At 44.7% G+C, this 18,474-nt stretch overlaps 1 protein-coding gene across 1 annotated transcript in view; it reads left to right on the plus strand.

Annotated features, from left to right (window-relative positions):
• The window catches only part of LOC120048622 (basal cell adhesion molecule-like), a 92,261-nt gene extending 82,466 nt beyond the window's left edge, over positions 1-9,795 (plus strand). The window contains exons 11-16 of the mRNA XM_038994722.1: positions 417-541; positions 774-915; positions 1,116-1,151; positions 2,410-2,551; positions 2,889-2,985; positions 9,633-9,795. Coding sequence (XP_038850650.1) covers positions 417-541; positions 774-915; positions 1,116-1,151; positions 2,410-2,551; positions 2,889-2,985; positions 9,633-9,635 — 545 coding nt within the window. The 3' untranslated portion in view covers positions 9,636-9,795. The remainder of the gene's footprint in view (positions 1-416; positions 542-773; positions 916-1,115; positions 1,152-2,409; positions 2,552-2,888; positions 2,986-9,632) is intronic.
• The last annotated feature ends 8,679 nt before the right edge of the window (positions 9,796-18,474 follow it).

The following is an 18,474-nucleotide window of genomic DNA, read 5'->3' on the forward strand; positions in this document are numbered from 1 at the left end:
TCCCAATCTATATCTCTCTGCACCTCCCTACCCTCCTCCATCCCCCTTCTCTCTACCTCTCTCCCTCCTCCCTCTCTCTTCTCTCCCGTTACCTCTACCTTTCTCCCACCCCCTCCCTCTCTCTCTACCTCTCTCCCTCCTCCCTCTCTCCTCCCCCTCTACCTCTACCACTCTCCCTCCCTGTCTCTTTACCTCTCTCACCCTCCCCCTCCCCCTCTCTCTCCCTCCCTTTCTCTCTACCTCTTGCCCTCCTCCCTCTCTCTTCTCTCCCTTTACCTCTACCTTTCTCCCACCCTCTCCGTCTCTCTCTACCTCTCTCCCTTCTCCCTCTCTCCTCCCCCTCTTCCTCTACCACTCTCCGTCCCTGTCTCTTTACCTCTCCCCCCTCTCTCTCCTCTCTCCCTCCCTCTCTCTAGGTAAACCTGAGATAGAAGCAGCTGTTGATGGAATGGTGGAGAAGGAGGGAGACATGGTGACTCTGTCCTGCTCTGCTCACGGACATCCTGCCCCACAGTTCACCTGGACACCCTCAGGAAAGGAGGTGAGTGTGCTTGTGTGTGTGTGTGCGTGCGCGCGGGTGTGTGTGTGTGTGCACAAGTGTGTGTGTGTGTGTGTGTGTGTGTGTGTGTGTGCGCACGTGTGCATTGTGTGCGTTGACAAAGCTTCGTGGAGTTATGTTATGAGCTCTCAGAACAACTCCTCTAATTTATCTCTTAACCCATCTCTCTCTCTCCCCCCCTCCCTCCCCCCCTCTCTCACCCCTCCTCTCCCAGTCGGTGTCGGTGAAGGGTAACAAGGTGGTCAGTATGGTCATGCTGAAGGCCAGTGCTGCGGTCGTGAAGGACGGGGTCACCTGCGAGGCCAGTAACGACCACGGAGAAGCCTCTCAGGCCTTCAAAGTCACCATCAAACAAGGTCAGTATGGCCCTCCACTTCTCTTAACTTTCTTATCACTCAGTTTCTCTCTCTCTCTCTCTCTCTCTCTCTCTCTCTCTCTCTCTCTCTCTCTCTCTCTCTCTCTCTCTCTCTCTCTCTCTCTCTCTCTCTCTCTCTCTCCTCCATTGTGTTGTAACAGTAAACTGTAGTCTAACCCTGTTCCTCTCTTCTCCCTGCAGCCGTCGATCCCAACGCAGCCAATGATGCAGGCAGAGGTAGACACTTATCCGTCTTCTCCCTCCTCCTTTCCGCCCTGCTGTCAGGACTCTGTGTTGTATATAGCCTGTAGTACTTCACCCTTCCTCCCAGCACTCTACTGTACTGTACATTGTATATTTCTCTACTGAACTACTACTGAACACTGTGGATATTGTATATTGTGTTTTGTTTGTCATCTTTGTATGATGTCTCTCCTATATTTTGTGGATGCTGCGACTTTTCTCTCCCCTGGGGGGGTAATAAAGGATGATATTCTATTCTATCCTCTTCCACTCTCTTCTTTTCTCGGCGTGTCTTTGTCACTTCTTTTTCCCACTGCGTTCTTCTTTCACTCTTTTTCCTCCCTGTGCTGTGCTTTTCAGTTGCTGTGGGCTTGTGAGTAGTTGTAACTCTAGAATGTGTGTGTGTTTCTACACTAGTGTGTGTGCGTGTATGTTGTGGTGGCTGTGTTTGTACACTAGTATGTGTGTTGTTGGTTGTTAGTGGGTGCACATAGTGGTGCGGTGTGTGTTGCTTTGCTATGCAGTGATTCTGAGGAACTGTCTTTCTTTCAAAATGCTGCTCAAAGGGAACCATGTGCTTAAAACAGGTCTGTACAAATACCTCTGTGTGTATGTGTGTTACACTATGTGTATGTGATACAGAGAGAAAAGGTGTGTTTGTGAAAATGTGTCTATGTAGGAGACTGTAGTGTGGTGTGTGTATGTCTGTGTCTGCCTGCGTGCATGTGTGTGTGTCTGCCTGTGTGTGTGTGTGTGTGTGTGTGTGTGTGTGTGTGTGTGTGTGTGTGTGTGTGTGTGTGTGTGTGTGTGTGTGTGTGTGTGTGTGTGTGTGTGTGTAGGCCCCCCTCTTAGCCCCACCACACTATTGTCATCTCAATCAAAGCTGAACAAACCTCCCCCTCCCGTTTCCCCCTCTCCTCCTCTCCCCTCCACCCATCCATTGTTCTCCTCCCAACCTCACCCATCCCATTTCCGCCCCTCCACCCCCTCACCTCCCCTCTTCCATTACCCACCCCTACCCCTCCACTCCATCCCCTCTCTTGCCTCCATCGCTGTCCCTCCTTCTTCAACCCTTCTCCCCCTTATCCCTCCTCACCTCCCACCAACTCCTTCTCCCATCCCTCCTCCCTACCTCTTTCTCCTCTCACCTCACCCCATCCATCCCCTCTAACTTCACTTTCCATCCAATCTCTCCCTTCTCCACCTCTCCCCCCATGCCTTCATCTCTCCCTCCATCTCTCCATGCCCCTAGCTGATAAGCAGCAGGGTGGCTCCAGTGGCGTGGTGATAGCCGTGGTGGTGTGTGTCCTAATGCTGCTGCTGCTGGTGGCACTCCTCTACTTCCTCAACAAGAAGGGCAAGCTGCCCTGCAGCAAGAAGGACAATAAGGAAGTGTGAGTAACAGGAGGGAGGGAGGGAGGGAGGGAGGGAGGGAGGGAGGGAGGGAGGGAGGGAGGGAGGGAGGGAGGGAGGGAGGGAGGGAGGGGGGGAGGGAGGGGTTTTGAAACTGTTTTTAATGAAAGGCGTTGTGATCATTGGAGTACAGACTCCTTGTTCTCTTTACTGTATTTTACCTCCCTCTGCTAACCCTCTACCTTTTCTCTCGCCGTCTGTCTGTTCATGTTCTCTCCTTCTATCAACCTATCTCTCTCTCTCGCTATGCTACCTCTCCCTCTCTCTCTCTATGTTATCCCTCTCTCTCTCTGCCTCCTCTATGTGTCTCTCCTGCAGGGCAAGTGGGGATGTGAATAATGACATTGTGGTGGAGATGAAGACAGAAAATGCCAATGAAGAAGCTGGCCTCCTGAACAAGCCAGCAGCACAGCAGGTCAGAGGGCAGGGGTCACTGGCGGGACGGTAGTGGTAGGAGAAGGGGGGATTGGTTTATATGTTTATATGCACAGTTCTTACATCAGAATAGGGTGATTCCTCACTAAACTACTAAACTAGAACAAAACAATTTTCACGGAATGAAATCCATAGAAGTGTCCTTTGGAGGAAGGATTGCTGTCATACTGTATATTTGACATTTGTATCTTAAAACTTCTTACGGCTGAGATCCCGTTAACGGGATCGATATGACAACAGCCAGTGAAAGTGCAGGGCGCCAAATTCAAAACAACAGAAATCTCATTAAAATTCCTCAGATATACAAGTATTTTACACCATTTTAAAGATACACTTCTTGTTAATCCCACCACAGTGTCCGATTTCAAATAGGCTTTTCGGCGAAAGCACCACAAACGATTATGTTAGGTCAGCACCTATTCACAGAAAAACACAGCCATTTTTCCAGCCAAAGAGAGGAGTCACAAAAATCAGAAATAGAGGTAGAATTAATCACTAACCTTTGATGATCTTCATCAGATGACACTCATAGGACTTCATGTTACACAATACATGTATGTTTTGTTCGGTAAAGTTCATATTTATATAAAAAAATCTCAGTTTACATTGGTGCGTTATGTTTATGTGCCTCCAAAACATCCGGTGATTTTGCAGAGAGCCACATCAATTTACAGAAATACTCATAATAAACATTAATAAAAGATACAAGTATTAAACATGGAACTTTAGATAAACCTTTCCTTAATGCAACCGCTGTGTCAGATTTCAAAAAAACTTTACGGAAAAAGCACACCATGCTATAATCTGAGTACAGCGCTCAGAGCCCAAATAAGCCATAAAGATATCTGCCATTTTTTGGAGTCAACAGAAGTCAGAAATAGTATTATAAATATTCACTTACCTTTGATGATCTTCATCAGAATGCACTCCCAGGAATCCCAGTTCCACAATAAATGTTTGTTTTGTTCGATAATGTCCATCATTTATGTCCAAATTCCTCCTTGTTGTTCGCGCGTTCAGTACACAATCTAAACTCACGACGCGCGTGCAAGTCCAGCGGAAAGTATGGACGAAAAGTCCAAAAAGTCCTGTTACAGTCCGTAGAAACATGTCAAACGATGTATAGAATCAATCTTTAGGATGTTTTTAACATAAATCTTCAATAATGTTTCAACCGGAGAATTCCTTTGTCTTCAGAAATGCGATGGAAAGCAGGTCGCTCTCACGTGACCGCGCATGTTCAGCTCGTGCCAGACACCTGACTCAAATCAATCAATCAATCAAGTTTATTTTATATAGCCCTTCGTACATCAGCTAATATCTCAAAGTGCTGTACAGAAACCCAGCCTAAAACCTCAAAGAGCTCTCCTTCCCTCATTCCTCACAGTAGAAGCATCAAACAAGGTTTTAAAGACTGTTGACATCTAATGGAAGCCTTAGGAAGTGCAAAATGACCAATATCCCACTGTATATTGGATAGCCAAACCTACAAACCTCAGATTTCCCACTTCCTGGTTGGATTTTTTCTCAGATTTTTGCCTGCCATATGAGTTCTGTTATACTCACAGACATCATTCAAACAGTTTCAGAAACTTCAGAGTGTTTTCTATCCGAATCCACTAATAATATGCATATCTTAGTCTGAGCCTGAGTAGCAGGCCGTTTACTCTGGGCACCTTTTCATCCAAGCTACTCAATACTGCCACCCAGCCATAAGAAGTTAATGCATAATTGAGACATAATTAATTGAAGTTGGGATACTTGTGACATTTTGACCTCACCCAGGCCTCCTTTAAGACTCCATGATGTTTCATCTGTAGGATCTACAAATCTAAAGTTGGTGTTATATAAAGTTTTACCGCTTGCTCTGTAAGATGAGTAGTATTTTGATTTCAATAACAATTTTCTTACATTAATTTATTCATATACAAAAATATAAACATGAATGTAGAAATATAGAAATATCACAACTCTAAAAGTAACAGAGATCCCACTCTAGAACTTTGATATGCCGTAGATTATATTATGTTCAACGATATATTGAACAATGTGCCTAATCTAATATACACTGCTCAAAAAAATAAAGGGAACACTAAAATAACACATCCTAGATCTGAATGAATGAAATATTCTTATTAAATACTTTTTTCTTTACATAGTTGAATGTGATGACAACAAAATCACACAAAAATGATCAATGGAAATCAAATTTATCAACCCATGGAGGTCTGGATTTGGAGTCACACTCAAAATTAAAGTGGAAAACCACACTACAGGCTGATCCAACTTTGATGTAATGTCCTTAGAACAAGTCAAAATGAGGCTCAGTAGTGTGTGTGGCCTCCACGTGCCTGTATGACCTCCCTACAATGCCTGGGCATGCTCCTGATGAGGTGGCGGATGGTCTCCTGAGGGATCTCCTCCCAGACCTGGACTAAAGCATCCGCCAACTCCTGGACAGTCTGTGGTGCAACGTGGCGTTGGTGGATGGAGCGAGACATGATGTCCCAGATGTGCTCAATTGGATTCAGGTCTGAGGAACGGGCGGGCCAGTCCATAGCATCAATGCCTTCCTCTTGCAGGAACTGCTGACACACTCCATCCACATGAGGTCTATCATTGTCTTGCATTAGGAGGAACCCAGGGCCAACCGCACCAGCATATGGTCTCACAAGGGGTCTGAGGATATCATCTCGGTACCTAATGGCAGTCAGGCTACCTCTGGTGAGCACATGGAGGGCTGTGCGGCCCCCCAAAGAAATGCCACCCCACACCATGACTGACCCACCGCCAAACCGGTCATGCTGGAGGATGTTGCAGGCAGCAGAACGTTCTCCACGGCGTCTCCAGACTCTGTCACGTCTGTCACATGTGCGTGTGAACCTGCTTTCATCTGTGAAGAGCACAGGGCGCCAGTGGCGAATTTGCCAATCTTGGTGTTCTCTGGCAAATGCCAAACGTCCTGCACGGTGTTGAGCTGTAAGCACAACCCTCACCTGTGGACGTCGGGCCCTCATACCACCCTCATGGAGTCTGTTTCTGACCGTTTGAGCAGACACATGCACATTTGTGGCCTGCTGGAGGTCATTTTGCAGGGCTCTGGCAGTGCTCCTCCTTGCACAAAGGCGGAGGTAGCGGTCCTGCTGCTGGGTTGTTGCCCTCCTACGGCCTCCTCCACGTCTCCTGATGTACTGGCCTGTCTCCTGGTAGTGCCTCCATGCTCTGGACACTACGCTGACAGACACAGCAAACCTTCTTGCCACAGCTCGCATTGATGTGCCATCCTGGATGAGCTGCACTACCTGAGCCACTTGTGTGGGTTGTAGACTCCGTCTCATGCTACCACTAGAGTGAAAGCACCGCCAGCATTCAAAAGTGACCAAAACATCAGCTAGGAAGCATAGGAACTGAGAAGTGGTCTGTGGTCACCACCTGCAGAATCACTCCTTTATTGGGGGTGTCTTGCTAATTGCCTATAATTTCCACCTTTTGTCTATTCCATTTGCACAACAGCATGTGAAATTTATTGTCAATCAGTGTTGCTTCCTAAGTGGACAGTTTGATTTCACAGAAGTGTGATTGACTTGGAGTTACATTGTGTTGTTTAAGTGTTCCCTTTATTTTTTTGAGCAGTGTATATATTTTCCATAGTCATGTTTGTATTTTTCAATATTCATACACTTATGTAAGAAATGTGTTATTAAAATCAAAATACTACTCATAATACAGGGCAAGTAGTAAAGCTTTATATAACACCAACTTTAGATTTGTAGATCCTACAGATGAAACATCATGGAGTCTTAAAGGAGGCCTGGGTGAGGTCAAAATGTTGCAAATATTATACATTAATGAGTTATTTCTCAATTATGCTTTTGTAACTGATGTGAAATGGCTAGCGGTGGTGCGCGCTAATAGCATTTCAATCGGTGACGTCACTCGCCCTGAGACCTTGAAGTAGTTGTTCCCCTTGCTCAGCAAGGGCCGCGGCTTTTGTGGCGCAATGGGTAACGATGCTTCGAGGGTGGCTGTTGTCGATGTGTGCAGAGGGTCCCTGGTTCGAGCACAGGTAGGAGAGGAGAGGGACGGAAGCTATACTGTTACACTTTCAGATACAAATGTCAAATATATGTCAACAATCATTCCTCCAAATGACCCTTCTATGGATTAAATGTTGTGAAAAGTTTTGTTTAGTTCTAGTTTCATGAGTAATCATCCAATAGCTATTCATGAGGAGAGAAGATCAGGAAACCAAAGCATTGGCCTAGAATAACATCTGAGTTTGGCTGGAATCGTTACAGCTACAGTGTCATCATGAATATGACCTACAATGTCGAAAATAGTACAAATAAAGAAAAACCCTTGAATGAGTAGTTGTGTACTCTCTCTCTCTCTCTCTCCTCTCTCTCTCTCTCTCTCTCTCTCTCTCTCTCTCTCTCTCTCTCTCTCTCTCTCTCTCTCTCTCTCTCTCTCTCTCTCTCTCTCTCTATATATATATATATATATATATATATATATATATATATATATATATATATAACTGTATATACACACATATATATATATATATATATATATATATATGTGTGTGTATATACTGTTGAAGTCGGAAGTTTACATACACTTAGGTTGGAGTCATTAAAACTTGTTTTTCAACCACTCCACAAATTTCTTGTCAACAAACTATAGTTTTGTCAAGTCGGTTAGGACATCTACTTTGGATATGACACAAGTAATTTTTCCAACAATTGTTTACAGACAGATTATTTAACTTATAATTTACTGTATCACAATTCCAGTGGGTCAGAAGTTTACATACACTAAGTTGACTGTGCCTTTAAACAGCTTGGAAAATTCCAGAAAATGATGTCATGGCTTTAGAAGCTTCTGATAGGCTAATTGACATAATTTGAGTCAATTGGAGGTGTACCTGTGGATGTACTTCAAGGCCTACCTTCAAACTCAGTGCCTCATTGCTTGACATCATGGGAAAATCAAAAGAACTCAGCCAGACCTCATAAAAAAATTGTAGGCCTCCACAAGTGTGGTTCATCCTTGGGAGCAATTTCCAAACGCCTGAAGGTACCACGTTCATCTGTACAAACAATAGTACGCAAGTATAAACACCATGGGACCACGCAGCCGTCATACCGCTCAGGAAGGAGACGTGTTCTGTTTTCTAGAGATGAACGTACTTTGGTGCGAAAAGTGCAAATCAATCCCAGAACAACAGCAAAGGACCTTGTGAAGATGCTGGAGAAAATAGGTACAAAAGTATCTATATCCACAGTAAAACTAGTCCTATATCGACATAACCTGAAAGGACGCTCAGCAAGGAGGAAGACATTGCTCCAAAACTGCCATAAAAAAAGCCAGACTACGGTTTGCAACTGCACATGGGGACAAAGATCGTACTTTTTGGAGAAACGTCCTCTGGTCTGATGAAACAAAAATAGAACTGTTTGGCCAAAATGACCATTGTTATGTTTGGAGGAAAAAGGGGGAGGCTTGCAAGCCGAAGAACACCATCCCAACCGTGAAGCACACCATCCCAACCGTGAAGCACGGGGGTGGCAGCATCATGTTGTGGGGGTGCTTTGTTGCAGGAGGGACTGGTGCACTTCACAAAATAGATGGCATCATGAGGATGGAAAACTATGTGGATATATTGAAGCAACATCTCAAGGCATCAGTCAGGAAGTTAAAGCTTGGTTGCAAATGGGTCTTCCAAATGGACAATGACCCCAAGCATACTTCCAAAGTTGTGGCAAAATGGCTTAAGGACAACAAAGTCAAGGTATTGGAGTGGCCTTCACAAAGCCCTGACCTCAGTCCTATAGAAAATTTGTGGGCAGAACTGAAAAAGCCTGTGCGAGCAAGGAGGCCTACAAACCTCACTCAGTTACACCAGCTCTGTCAGGAGGAATGGGCCAAAATTCACCCAACTTATTGTGGAAAGCTTGTGGAAGGCTACCTGAAACGTTTGACCCAAGTTAAACAATTTTAAAGGCAATGCTACCAAATACTAATTGAGTGTATGTAAACTTCTGACACACTGGGAATGTGATGAAAGAAATAAAAGCTGAAATAAATCATTCTCTCTACTATTATTCTGACATTTCACATCCTTAAAATAAAGCGGTGATCCTAACTGACCTAAGACAGGGAATTTTTACTATGATTAAATCTCAGGAATTGTGAAAAACTGAGTTTAAATGTATTTGGCTGAGGTGTATGTAAACTTCCGACTTCAACTGTATATATGTATTTAAATATTATATTATATATAAAAAGACTGGAAAAACACCAGGAAATCAGCTCCAAGTAATTTTTATTGAAGAAGTCTTCCCAAGTATTCCCATGCATAATAGAGAGACACGTGATCGTATACAAATGTATGGAAGGTTTGAAATGATTATGTTTTAGTCAAACATTATATCTGTTTGGGCTTATTGAGGTCAATATGCAGTCTACAAATGATTTGTAATTACGTTCCGGCCCCCCGACCATCCGCTCAATAAAAAATCAGCCAGTTGGTTGAATCTAGTTGATGATCCCTGACTTATATAATATCACATGATGTTGTATTGACTCAAAGGATTTACTAGTGCTTTGTGTTGTCTTCCACAGTGAGGAACAGAGGAGAATTTGACGCAAGAAGACAGAAAGAGAGGGATGAAGGGATGGATAGAAAACGACAGCAGGGCTTGTTTTATTTTTGATAGAGGGAGGAATCGGACTGAGGGAGAAAAGACGGTGTAATGGGAGGGTGTTTTTGTAGGGATGGGGGGTAACCATGGGGGGGGGGGGGGGGGGGGGTATTTAAACATGAGACCTAATACATCACTGGACATCAACTGACTTCATCATGACATTATCAGAGCGTAATCCCTGTCCACCAATCACAACTCTTGGTTGACCGTGTAGAATAGAGCTGCACAGTAAACGTGTCCAACATGACTCTAGCCACAGTAACTCTTTTCTACCCCAATCCAAACACAAAATGCCATTAAGTCACTGTGTGTTGCAGGAGTGTGTGTGCGTGTGAGTGTGTGTTTGTGTGTGCTGTATTGCATTGTGTATCTGAGCTGTGGGTTGTTCTTCGTTCAGTCAGTGTAGTGGATGTGTCTGTTCTGTGTGGAGTCTGCATCTAGCCCATTCTGGTGGACATGGGAAAAACACAAACTGTCATCCTACTCTATTTATCCCTACGCTGATTATTGTGTCACTCTGAATTCTATCCCGTAACATAGAGATTGACCGTGCCTACTGTTACATCAAACTTAATGATCATATTCTTTGCCCAAGACGATGACCAGCAGCATATTAGGCACAATACTTCAGATGTACTTTCTGACAAACCTTTTCAGTCAAACAAGGCAAGCCAGGCCCACTTATACAAGTCAAAAGTCATTCCAGCCTAAATCCACTCCGGCCTTCTGATAAGAGCCTATAGTACTGTATATAATTCTAGACTGTTCTAAGCTGGGGGAACATACCCCTATCTCCCTGTTTGCTTTGGTCCTGGCCAGAGTCCTCTCTTTACAGGATGACAGGAAATAGAAGACTCTAGTCCCTGTGTATCAATTCATTGTTTAGTTTTTAATTTCAAATCTAGAATGTTTATTCATTTATTCAAATTCCTTTCAGCTGTTACCTTAGCAACAGCCGAGACAATTTCTAACTTCCTGATCCCTTCCTGTGTAAATGTATTTTTTCTCAAACCAAAAAGCAACAAAAATGACAAGCTATTCGGTGTACAAATTAGTTCCAAAATGTTGACGAAATGTATATTATGTATCTGGTCATTTGTTTTCTTCTTTTTGTTGCTCTGTCTCTGCAAACGGAATACTGTATAACCTGTCAATCAAATGGAGGCTTACTGTATACGTGAGGTGAATCTGAATGAATCTATGTGTGTTTACTGTGTCGTTAGAGTCCTGACCTTGCTACAGCTCTCGCCGTATTTCATAGCCTACTGTCCTTCTCTGAGCAAAGCCATTTTCAGAAACACAACACTCCCTGTTACGCTCAGCTCACCCAATTATCATCCCCTAGCTCTGGAAAATTGGAGTAATCTGGCAAAATGGGGAACGTTTTTGTCCTCCGTTGACAATCTGAAATCTCTGCCAGCTGCACTACCATTTCCTTCAGCACAGATTGGCTTTGCAGGCTGGATGGGTTAGCAACACAGTGAGCACAGATTCACCTACGAACGTTACAGACACAGGTTAGTCACAGCTTGATAAGGGAGAGAAGGAGGGGAGCAGGGGAGGCGAGAGGGGGTAGAGTGTGGGGGTGAGGTGGGAGGGGAGAAGGTGTAGAGTGTGGGGGTGTGGTGGGAGGGTGTAGAGTGTGGGGATGAGGTGGGAGGGTGTAGAGTGTGGGGATGAGGTGGGAGGGGGTAGAGTGTAGGGGTGAGGTGGGAGGGGAGAGAGGGAGGCAAGAGGGGGTAGAGTGGGGGTGAGGTGGGAGGGGAGAGGGTATATGTGATGTTAATTTTTTTAACCAAAATAAGTTGAGTAATTGAGTGTCTTAGTGGGGTGTTCCAATGTTTTGGTGCGCATTTGGTGTCTGTCTCTCTCTGCCTCACACGCTTTTTGATACTACCTGTATTGGCAGCACAAAGATATATGATAGCTGGTTGCAGTGTCCTCTATCATTGGTATACACTGGAAAAAATTGCCTTGTGAACAGGTCACTATAACCACTATCGCTGTTTCTGGGAATCATTTGTTTTTTCCAATGATGTTTATATGTCTAGTGATTTAAGAAATCTATATTTCCATAACTTAATGACTGTTCTGACTCCTGTGAAGTTAGGGGGAGACCAACAGGTGCATACCTTCAACTTTGGAATGCTTGGTTTTATTTGTCCCAAAAAATATAAAGTGATATATATAAAAAAAAAAGTGTTTTCTTTTCTTTAAAGAAAAGGGTGATTCTTGTACTTTAGAACTACTGAGTTGTGACTTGTGTTGTTTTGTGGTTTGTCCACTGGTTCTAAGAGAAGAGAGAAAGGTTTGAATTAGGATTCTTGTCTTGTTATACATATGGAACAATGTGAGTGCTTTTTTCTCTTCCTGCTATACTGTATATTTGGTGGTACGCTGTTCTGTTGTGAGCTCTGTACTGTGTTCTTGTGTCTTCTTATTGAACTGTGTAGAATTTATAACAACTGAAAACCCAAGAAAAAACAACCACACTCCCACAATCTCTGTGTGTGTTTTATTTCTGTGTGTGTCTGTGTGTGTTGACTGTTAGTGTAGAGGTATAGGCCACCTCGGCTGGATTCTGTGAGCTCTGGCAGGTTGCCGTTGTACTGTGGGCTTCTGGCTCTCTGGTTCTATCAGCAGGGATGTTGTCTCTAATTCCATCTGCCAAGCATCCATTAGGAAATTACACTGACCTGCAGAAAGGGAAGGATTCGTGTTCAGAACATTAAGAGAGAGAATGAGGGAGGAAGGACTGAGATGAGGCTCTAAAATGTGTGTGTGTGTGTGTGTGTGTGTGTGTGTGTGTGTGTGTGTGTGTGTGTGTGTGTGTGTGTGTGTGTGTGTGTGTGTGTGTGTGTGTGTGTGTGTGAGAGAGAGAGAGAGCCAATCAATCAAATTGAATTAGCTTTTTATATATTTACTGTGGTTTACAGTGTGTGTGTCCACATTTAGTGCTTTTTGCTTCAGTATTGTCACCAATGTTATTGTGTATGATCTGTGTAACCATGCCTACCCTGGCCCTAAGGCTCTAATACTGTCTGAGTTTAGCTACAGTGGCGCTAATCTGATTTAGCCATTTACCATCAGCCTATTGAGAAATAACAGCCACTGTCCCTAGCTCATAGCCTAGCCACTACAGCCTCTCAGTAACGGTTGGCTAACGGCCAGTCCACACATACACACACACACACACACACACACACACACACACACACACACACACACACACACACACACACACACACACACACACACACACACACACACACACACACACACACACACACACACACATACACACTGTGCTGGGACACCACCGCCAGAGCAAACTAGAGACGGAGATGATTAGGGATATATAGAATGATAGAGAGACAGAAGGAGGGTGAAGGGGATGGAGGAGGGAGAGAACGGGACAGAGAAGGTTATGGATGAGGGCGGGAGAAGTTATGGAAATTGACAGAAGAATCAGGAACTGTCATGAGAGGAAATGAAGGAGAAGAGTGATTGGCCATCCAATGGATAAAGAAGCTGTCTTGTTTAAGGATGTCATAAATTAGCATTGAGTCTGCTGTCTACTCTGTTGCAATCAGCTGAATTCAATAAATAAAGCGAGAGGGAGGGAGGGAGAAGAGGAGGAAGGGAAGGGAGAAACAAATAAAAATAATGAAATGAAGGGCAGTACATTTTCTCGTATCTCCTTCACCTCCAAGGTTTCATATCCTGTGTGACCTGATTTTGAGTGTGTGTGTTTTCTGTTGGTGTGTATACGTGTCAGTAGTGGTGTGTGTTTTCTGTTGGTATGTATACGTGTCAGTAGTGGTGTGGGTTTTCTGTTGGTGTGTATACGTGTCAGTAGTGGTGTGTGTTTTCTGTTGGTGTGTATACGTGTCAGTAGTGGTGTGTGTTTTCTGTTGGTGTGTATACGTGTCAGTAGTGGTTTGTGTTGGTGTGTATACGTGTCAGTAGTGGTGTGTGTTTGTGTTGGTGTGTATACGTGTCAGTAGTGGTGTGTGTTTGTGTTGGTGTGTATACGTGTCAGTAGTGGTGTGTGTTTGTGTTGGGGTGTATACGTGTCAGTAGTGGTGTGTGTTTTCTGTTGGTGTGTATACGTGTCAGTAGTGGTGTGTGTTTTCTGTTGGTGGGTATACGTGTCAGTAGTGGTGTGTGTTTTCTGTTGGTGTGTATACGTGTCAGTAGTGGTGTGTGTTTTCTGTTGGTGTGTATACGTGTCAGTAGTGGTGTGTGTTTTCTGTTGGTGTGTATACGTGTCAGTAGTGGTGTGTGTTTTCTGTTGGTGTGTATACGTGTCAGTAGTGGTGTGTGTTTTCTGTTGGTGGGTATATGTGTCAGTAGTGGTGTGTGTTTGTGTTGGTGTGTATACGTGTCAGTAGTGGTGTGTGTTTGTGTTGGTGTGTATACGTGTCAGTAGTGGTGTGTGTTTGTGTTGGTGTGTATACGTGTCAGTAGTGGTGTGTGTTTTCTGTTGGTGTGTATACGTGTCAGTAGTGGTGTGTGTTTTCCGTTGGTGTGTATACGTGTCAGTAGTGGTGTGTGTTTGTGTTGGTGTGTATACGTGTCAGTAGTGGTGTGTGTTTGTGTTGGTGTGTATACGTGTCAGTAGTGGTGTGTGTTTTCTGTTGGTGTGTATACGTGTCAGTAGTGGTGTGTGTTTGTGTTGGTGTGTCTACGTGTCAGTAGTGGTGTGTGTTTTCCGTTGGTGTGTATACGTGTCAGTAGTGGTGTGTGTTTTCTGTTGGTGTGTATACGTGTCAGTAGTGGTGTGTGTTTGTGTTCGTGTGTATACGTGTCAGTAGTGGTGTGTGTTTTCTGTTGGTGTGTATACGTGTCAGTAGTGGTGTGTGTTTGTGTTGGTGTGTATACGTGTCAGTAGTGGTGTGTGTTTGTGTTGGTGTGTATACGTGTCAGTAGTGGTGTGTGTTTGTGTTGGTGTGTATGCGTGTCAGTAGTGGTGTGTGTTTTCTGTTTGTGTATTTACGTGTCAGTAGTGGTGTGTGTTGGTGTGTATACGTGTCAGTAGTGGTGTGTGTTTGTGTTGGTGTGTATACGTGTCAGTAGTGGTGTGTGTTTGTGTTGGTGTGTATACGTGTCAGTAGTGGTGTGTGTTTGTGTTGGTGTGTATACGTGTCAGTAGTGGTGTGTGTTTGTGTTGGTGTGTATACGTGTCAGTAGTGGTGTGTGTTTGTGTTGGTGTGTATACGTGTCAGTAGTGGTGTGTGTTTGTGTTGGTGTGTATACGTGTCAGTAGTGGTGTGTGTTGGTGTGTATACGTGTCAGTAGTGGTGTGTGTTTGTGTTGGTGTGTATACGTGTCAGTAGTGGTGTGTGTTGGTGTGTATACGTGTCAGTAGTGGTGTGTGTTTGTGTTGGTGTGTATACGTGTCAGTAGTGGTGTGTGTTTGTGTTGGTGTGTATACGTGTCAGTAGTGGTGTGTGTTGGTGTGTATACGTGTCAGTAGTGGTGTGTGTTTGTGTTGGTGTGTATACGTGTCAGTAGTGGTGTGTGTTGGTGTGTATACGTGTCAGTAGTGGTGTGTGTTTGTGTTGGTGTGTATACGTGTCAGTAGTGATGTGTGTTTGTGTTGGTGTGTATATGTGTCAGTAGTGGTGTGTGTTTGTGTTGGTGTGTATACGTGTCAGTAGTGGTGTGTGTTTGTGTTGGTGTGTATACGTGTCAGTAGTGTTGTGTGTTGGTGTGTATACGTGTCAGTAGTAGTGTGTGTTGGTGTTGGTGTGTATACGTTTCAGTAGTGTTTGTGTTGGTGTGTATACGTGTCAGTAGTGGTGTGTGTTTGTGTTGGTGTGTATACGTGTCAGTAGTGGTGTGTGTTGGTGTGTATACGTGTCAGTAGTGGTGTTTGTTTTCTGTTGGTGTGTATACGTGTCAGTAGTGGTGTGTGTTTGTGTATGGGTAGTAGTGATGGTTCATCTGTGCATCCAGCCAAGCTGATGCGGTGCCCTTTGAAGATCAATTAGACATGAAAGCAGCCTGTGTGTTAGTGATGTTCAAGCCTGTAAAGACATGCACTCCGGGTACCAGACCTTCATCACTGACATGTATTGACAAGCAAGCCAACAAGCACTCCCCTTTGAGAAGAAAAGTGGATCCATAGCATTAAGCTGTAGGCATGTTTAACAGGTCAGATTGCTGCTGACAACTGAGCTTCCCCCACTGTCCGACTGCCTCATACTGGGCTCCAACAACTGATCCTCTGCTTCACAACACACGTGACCGCCCTCCATGACAACGTTTCAACCATTTGAGCTTCTCAAAAGGTACCAATTGTATAGCTTGTATAGCTCGGCGACATTTCAAGCTAGCTGTGGAGTGAGTTTACGGTACGCTCCGTAAACTCCGTTACACATGCAACACATATACATCCAGGGTAAAGGCAGGCCATCACCGGGGCATCCCACACAGGGCTCACCTTAAACAGGTTGAAGAGCGATGAAGGCCCCCTGGGTGTCTGAGTCAGCTAGTCCGTTAGCGCTAGAGAAGAGAGTGAGAGGTGGAAGGGAGGAGCTGGAGAGAGGGGGAAAGATGGAGGCCTGGAGGAATAGGAGCAGCTGTGTTGTGTGTACCTCTGTGAGCTCCTGTACACGCTGCAGGCTGCCTCCAACTGTCTGACTGTACCACAGCAGAGCAGCTGTCTGGAGAGCTATTACACAGAGAGAGACACACACACACACACACACACACACACACACACATATGCACACATATACACACAGAATCATACTTGAATGAATTTGTGTTGGTATTCACACGCACTCTCACACACACACTGTCAATTACTCTAAGGCACACTGCTACACTGTCAGAGTGTGATTATTAGTATGTGTTTGTTCAGACACGGCCTGTAAAATGTGTAGGGAAATGAAATGGCTGACATTCCTTGGGGCTTGTTCAGCACAGAGCTGTAATGAGGGGCTTCTGAGCCCTGTGTTTTAGGGCTCCATTCAACCTGTTGTGCTGAAGATGTGCACTACAGCGGGATAGAAATATAAGAGCCAAGTTCCCTGTGTCAGCGGAGACTACATTCACGCTAAACGCTGCAGCTCAATCAGAAATGACCTTTCAATTTAAATCGCGCTATAGCGCTGAACTTCGGCGATACGGATTGAATCGAGCCCTTATTCTAATACTCTCTGTTGCCTAGCTGCTAACTCTCTCACCCAGTAAAACACCCAGTAAAACAGTCAGAGGTGGATCACGGCGTCACACACACACACAACACACAACACACATACTGGTGATGGGGATTGAAGGTACTGGTATTTCTCCTGTAAATATCCTCTGAGCCTCTGCTGCTATTAGCCTTATCAGACCTGTCTACTTTAGTTGATGGTGGATGTCTGGTCCTGGTCCTGGTCCTGGTCCTGATTCTGGCTCTTCCTCTGCATCTGGGGAGTCTCACACACCAGGACCTGCAGTGTGTCTGGAAGATGAAGCATGACCTCTGAGTGTGTTTATGTGCTGTACATGATTAACTCCCCCCTCCTCTACCCTGGCACTGCTGGTCTGTGTCTGCCTCCCATACTGCCCTGCCATGCATCAGTCTGCTCTGCAGGTCCACACACGCACGCACGCACGCACGCACGCACGCACGCACGCACGCACGCACACACACACACACACACACACACACACACGCGACTCTGGCAACTTTCAGTGAGAGGTAGTGTCAGAGTTTCGGTAATGTTTTATGTTGCAGTAGCGTTGCTATCTGTTCAGATACTGGGTACAATGCTGGGCTCATGGCCAGGTGTTCACAACACCGCCTGTTTGTTATGCTGCTGTTGTACTGTTCTGTTGTTTTTATCTCCCTGTGGGAACGTGTGGCCCCAGGTACAGTATAGCTTCCTCACTGCATTCCTCTGAGCAGTATAGCTACACACTCTGTCACACAGCCAGATTGGAAAAAAACAGGAAAATAGACAATTCAAATTTTACAGAAATAAAGAGTATTGTGTAGTCCAGGCAACAGAGGGGTGTAAGTGTTTATCCCAGTGTGGGATGATTGCAGTAGGACGGGGAATGGCCTCCCCATGAGGTTTCAGTCTTTGTAGTGATGTTCTCTCTCTCTCTGAGCTCTAGCACCACAGCCATATCTGTGATCTCCCCAACACACTGCTATCAATACTAATGCATTATCACTGGCAATACCCATGTGATGTTTCTCTCTCACACAAACACACAAACGCATGCATACACACACACAGCCTCACACACAAATACACTTGATAATAGTCAAAACAAATCCATTACTACTGAATGCGTAAGTCTGACCTCAAATACACATCAATACAAATGTATTATTATGAACACACATGTACCATCTATCTATCTCTCTCTCTCTCTCTCTCTCTCTCTCTCTCTCTCTCTCTCTCTCTCACTCACTCACTCACTCACTCACTCACTCACTCACTCACTCACTCACTCACTCACTCACTCACTCACTCACTCACTCACTCACTCACTCACTCACTCACTCACTCACTCACTCACAGGTGCACTATCCCATACATACTGTACACTATTTACCACAGACACATCCAGTCAGGGTTCTCCATCACTCCCTCTGATTAAAAGCAGGTGGAGGGGGCTACATTAGAGGGATGATGAGAGGGGCTGGAGCACTCACTTCCTGCACTCTCTAACCATGATGGCGAGAGGGAGAGAAAAGAGAGAGAGACAGAAACAGAGGTTATTACTCAGAGTTAATTTACTTTGTTAAT

This window comes from Salvelinus namaycush, chromosome 5 (assembly GCF_016432855.1).
Source record: "Salvelinus namaycush isolate Seneca chromosome 5, SaNama_1.0, whole genome shotgun sequence".
Classification (NCBI taxonomy): Eukaryota; Metazoa; Chordata; class Actinopteri; order Salmoniformes; family Salmonidae; genus Salvelinus; species Salvelinus namaycush.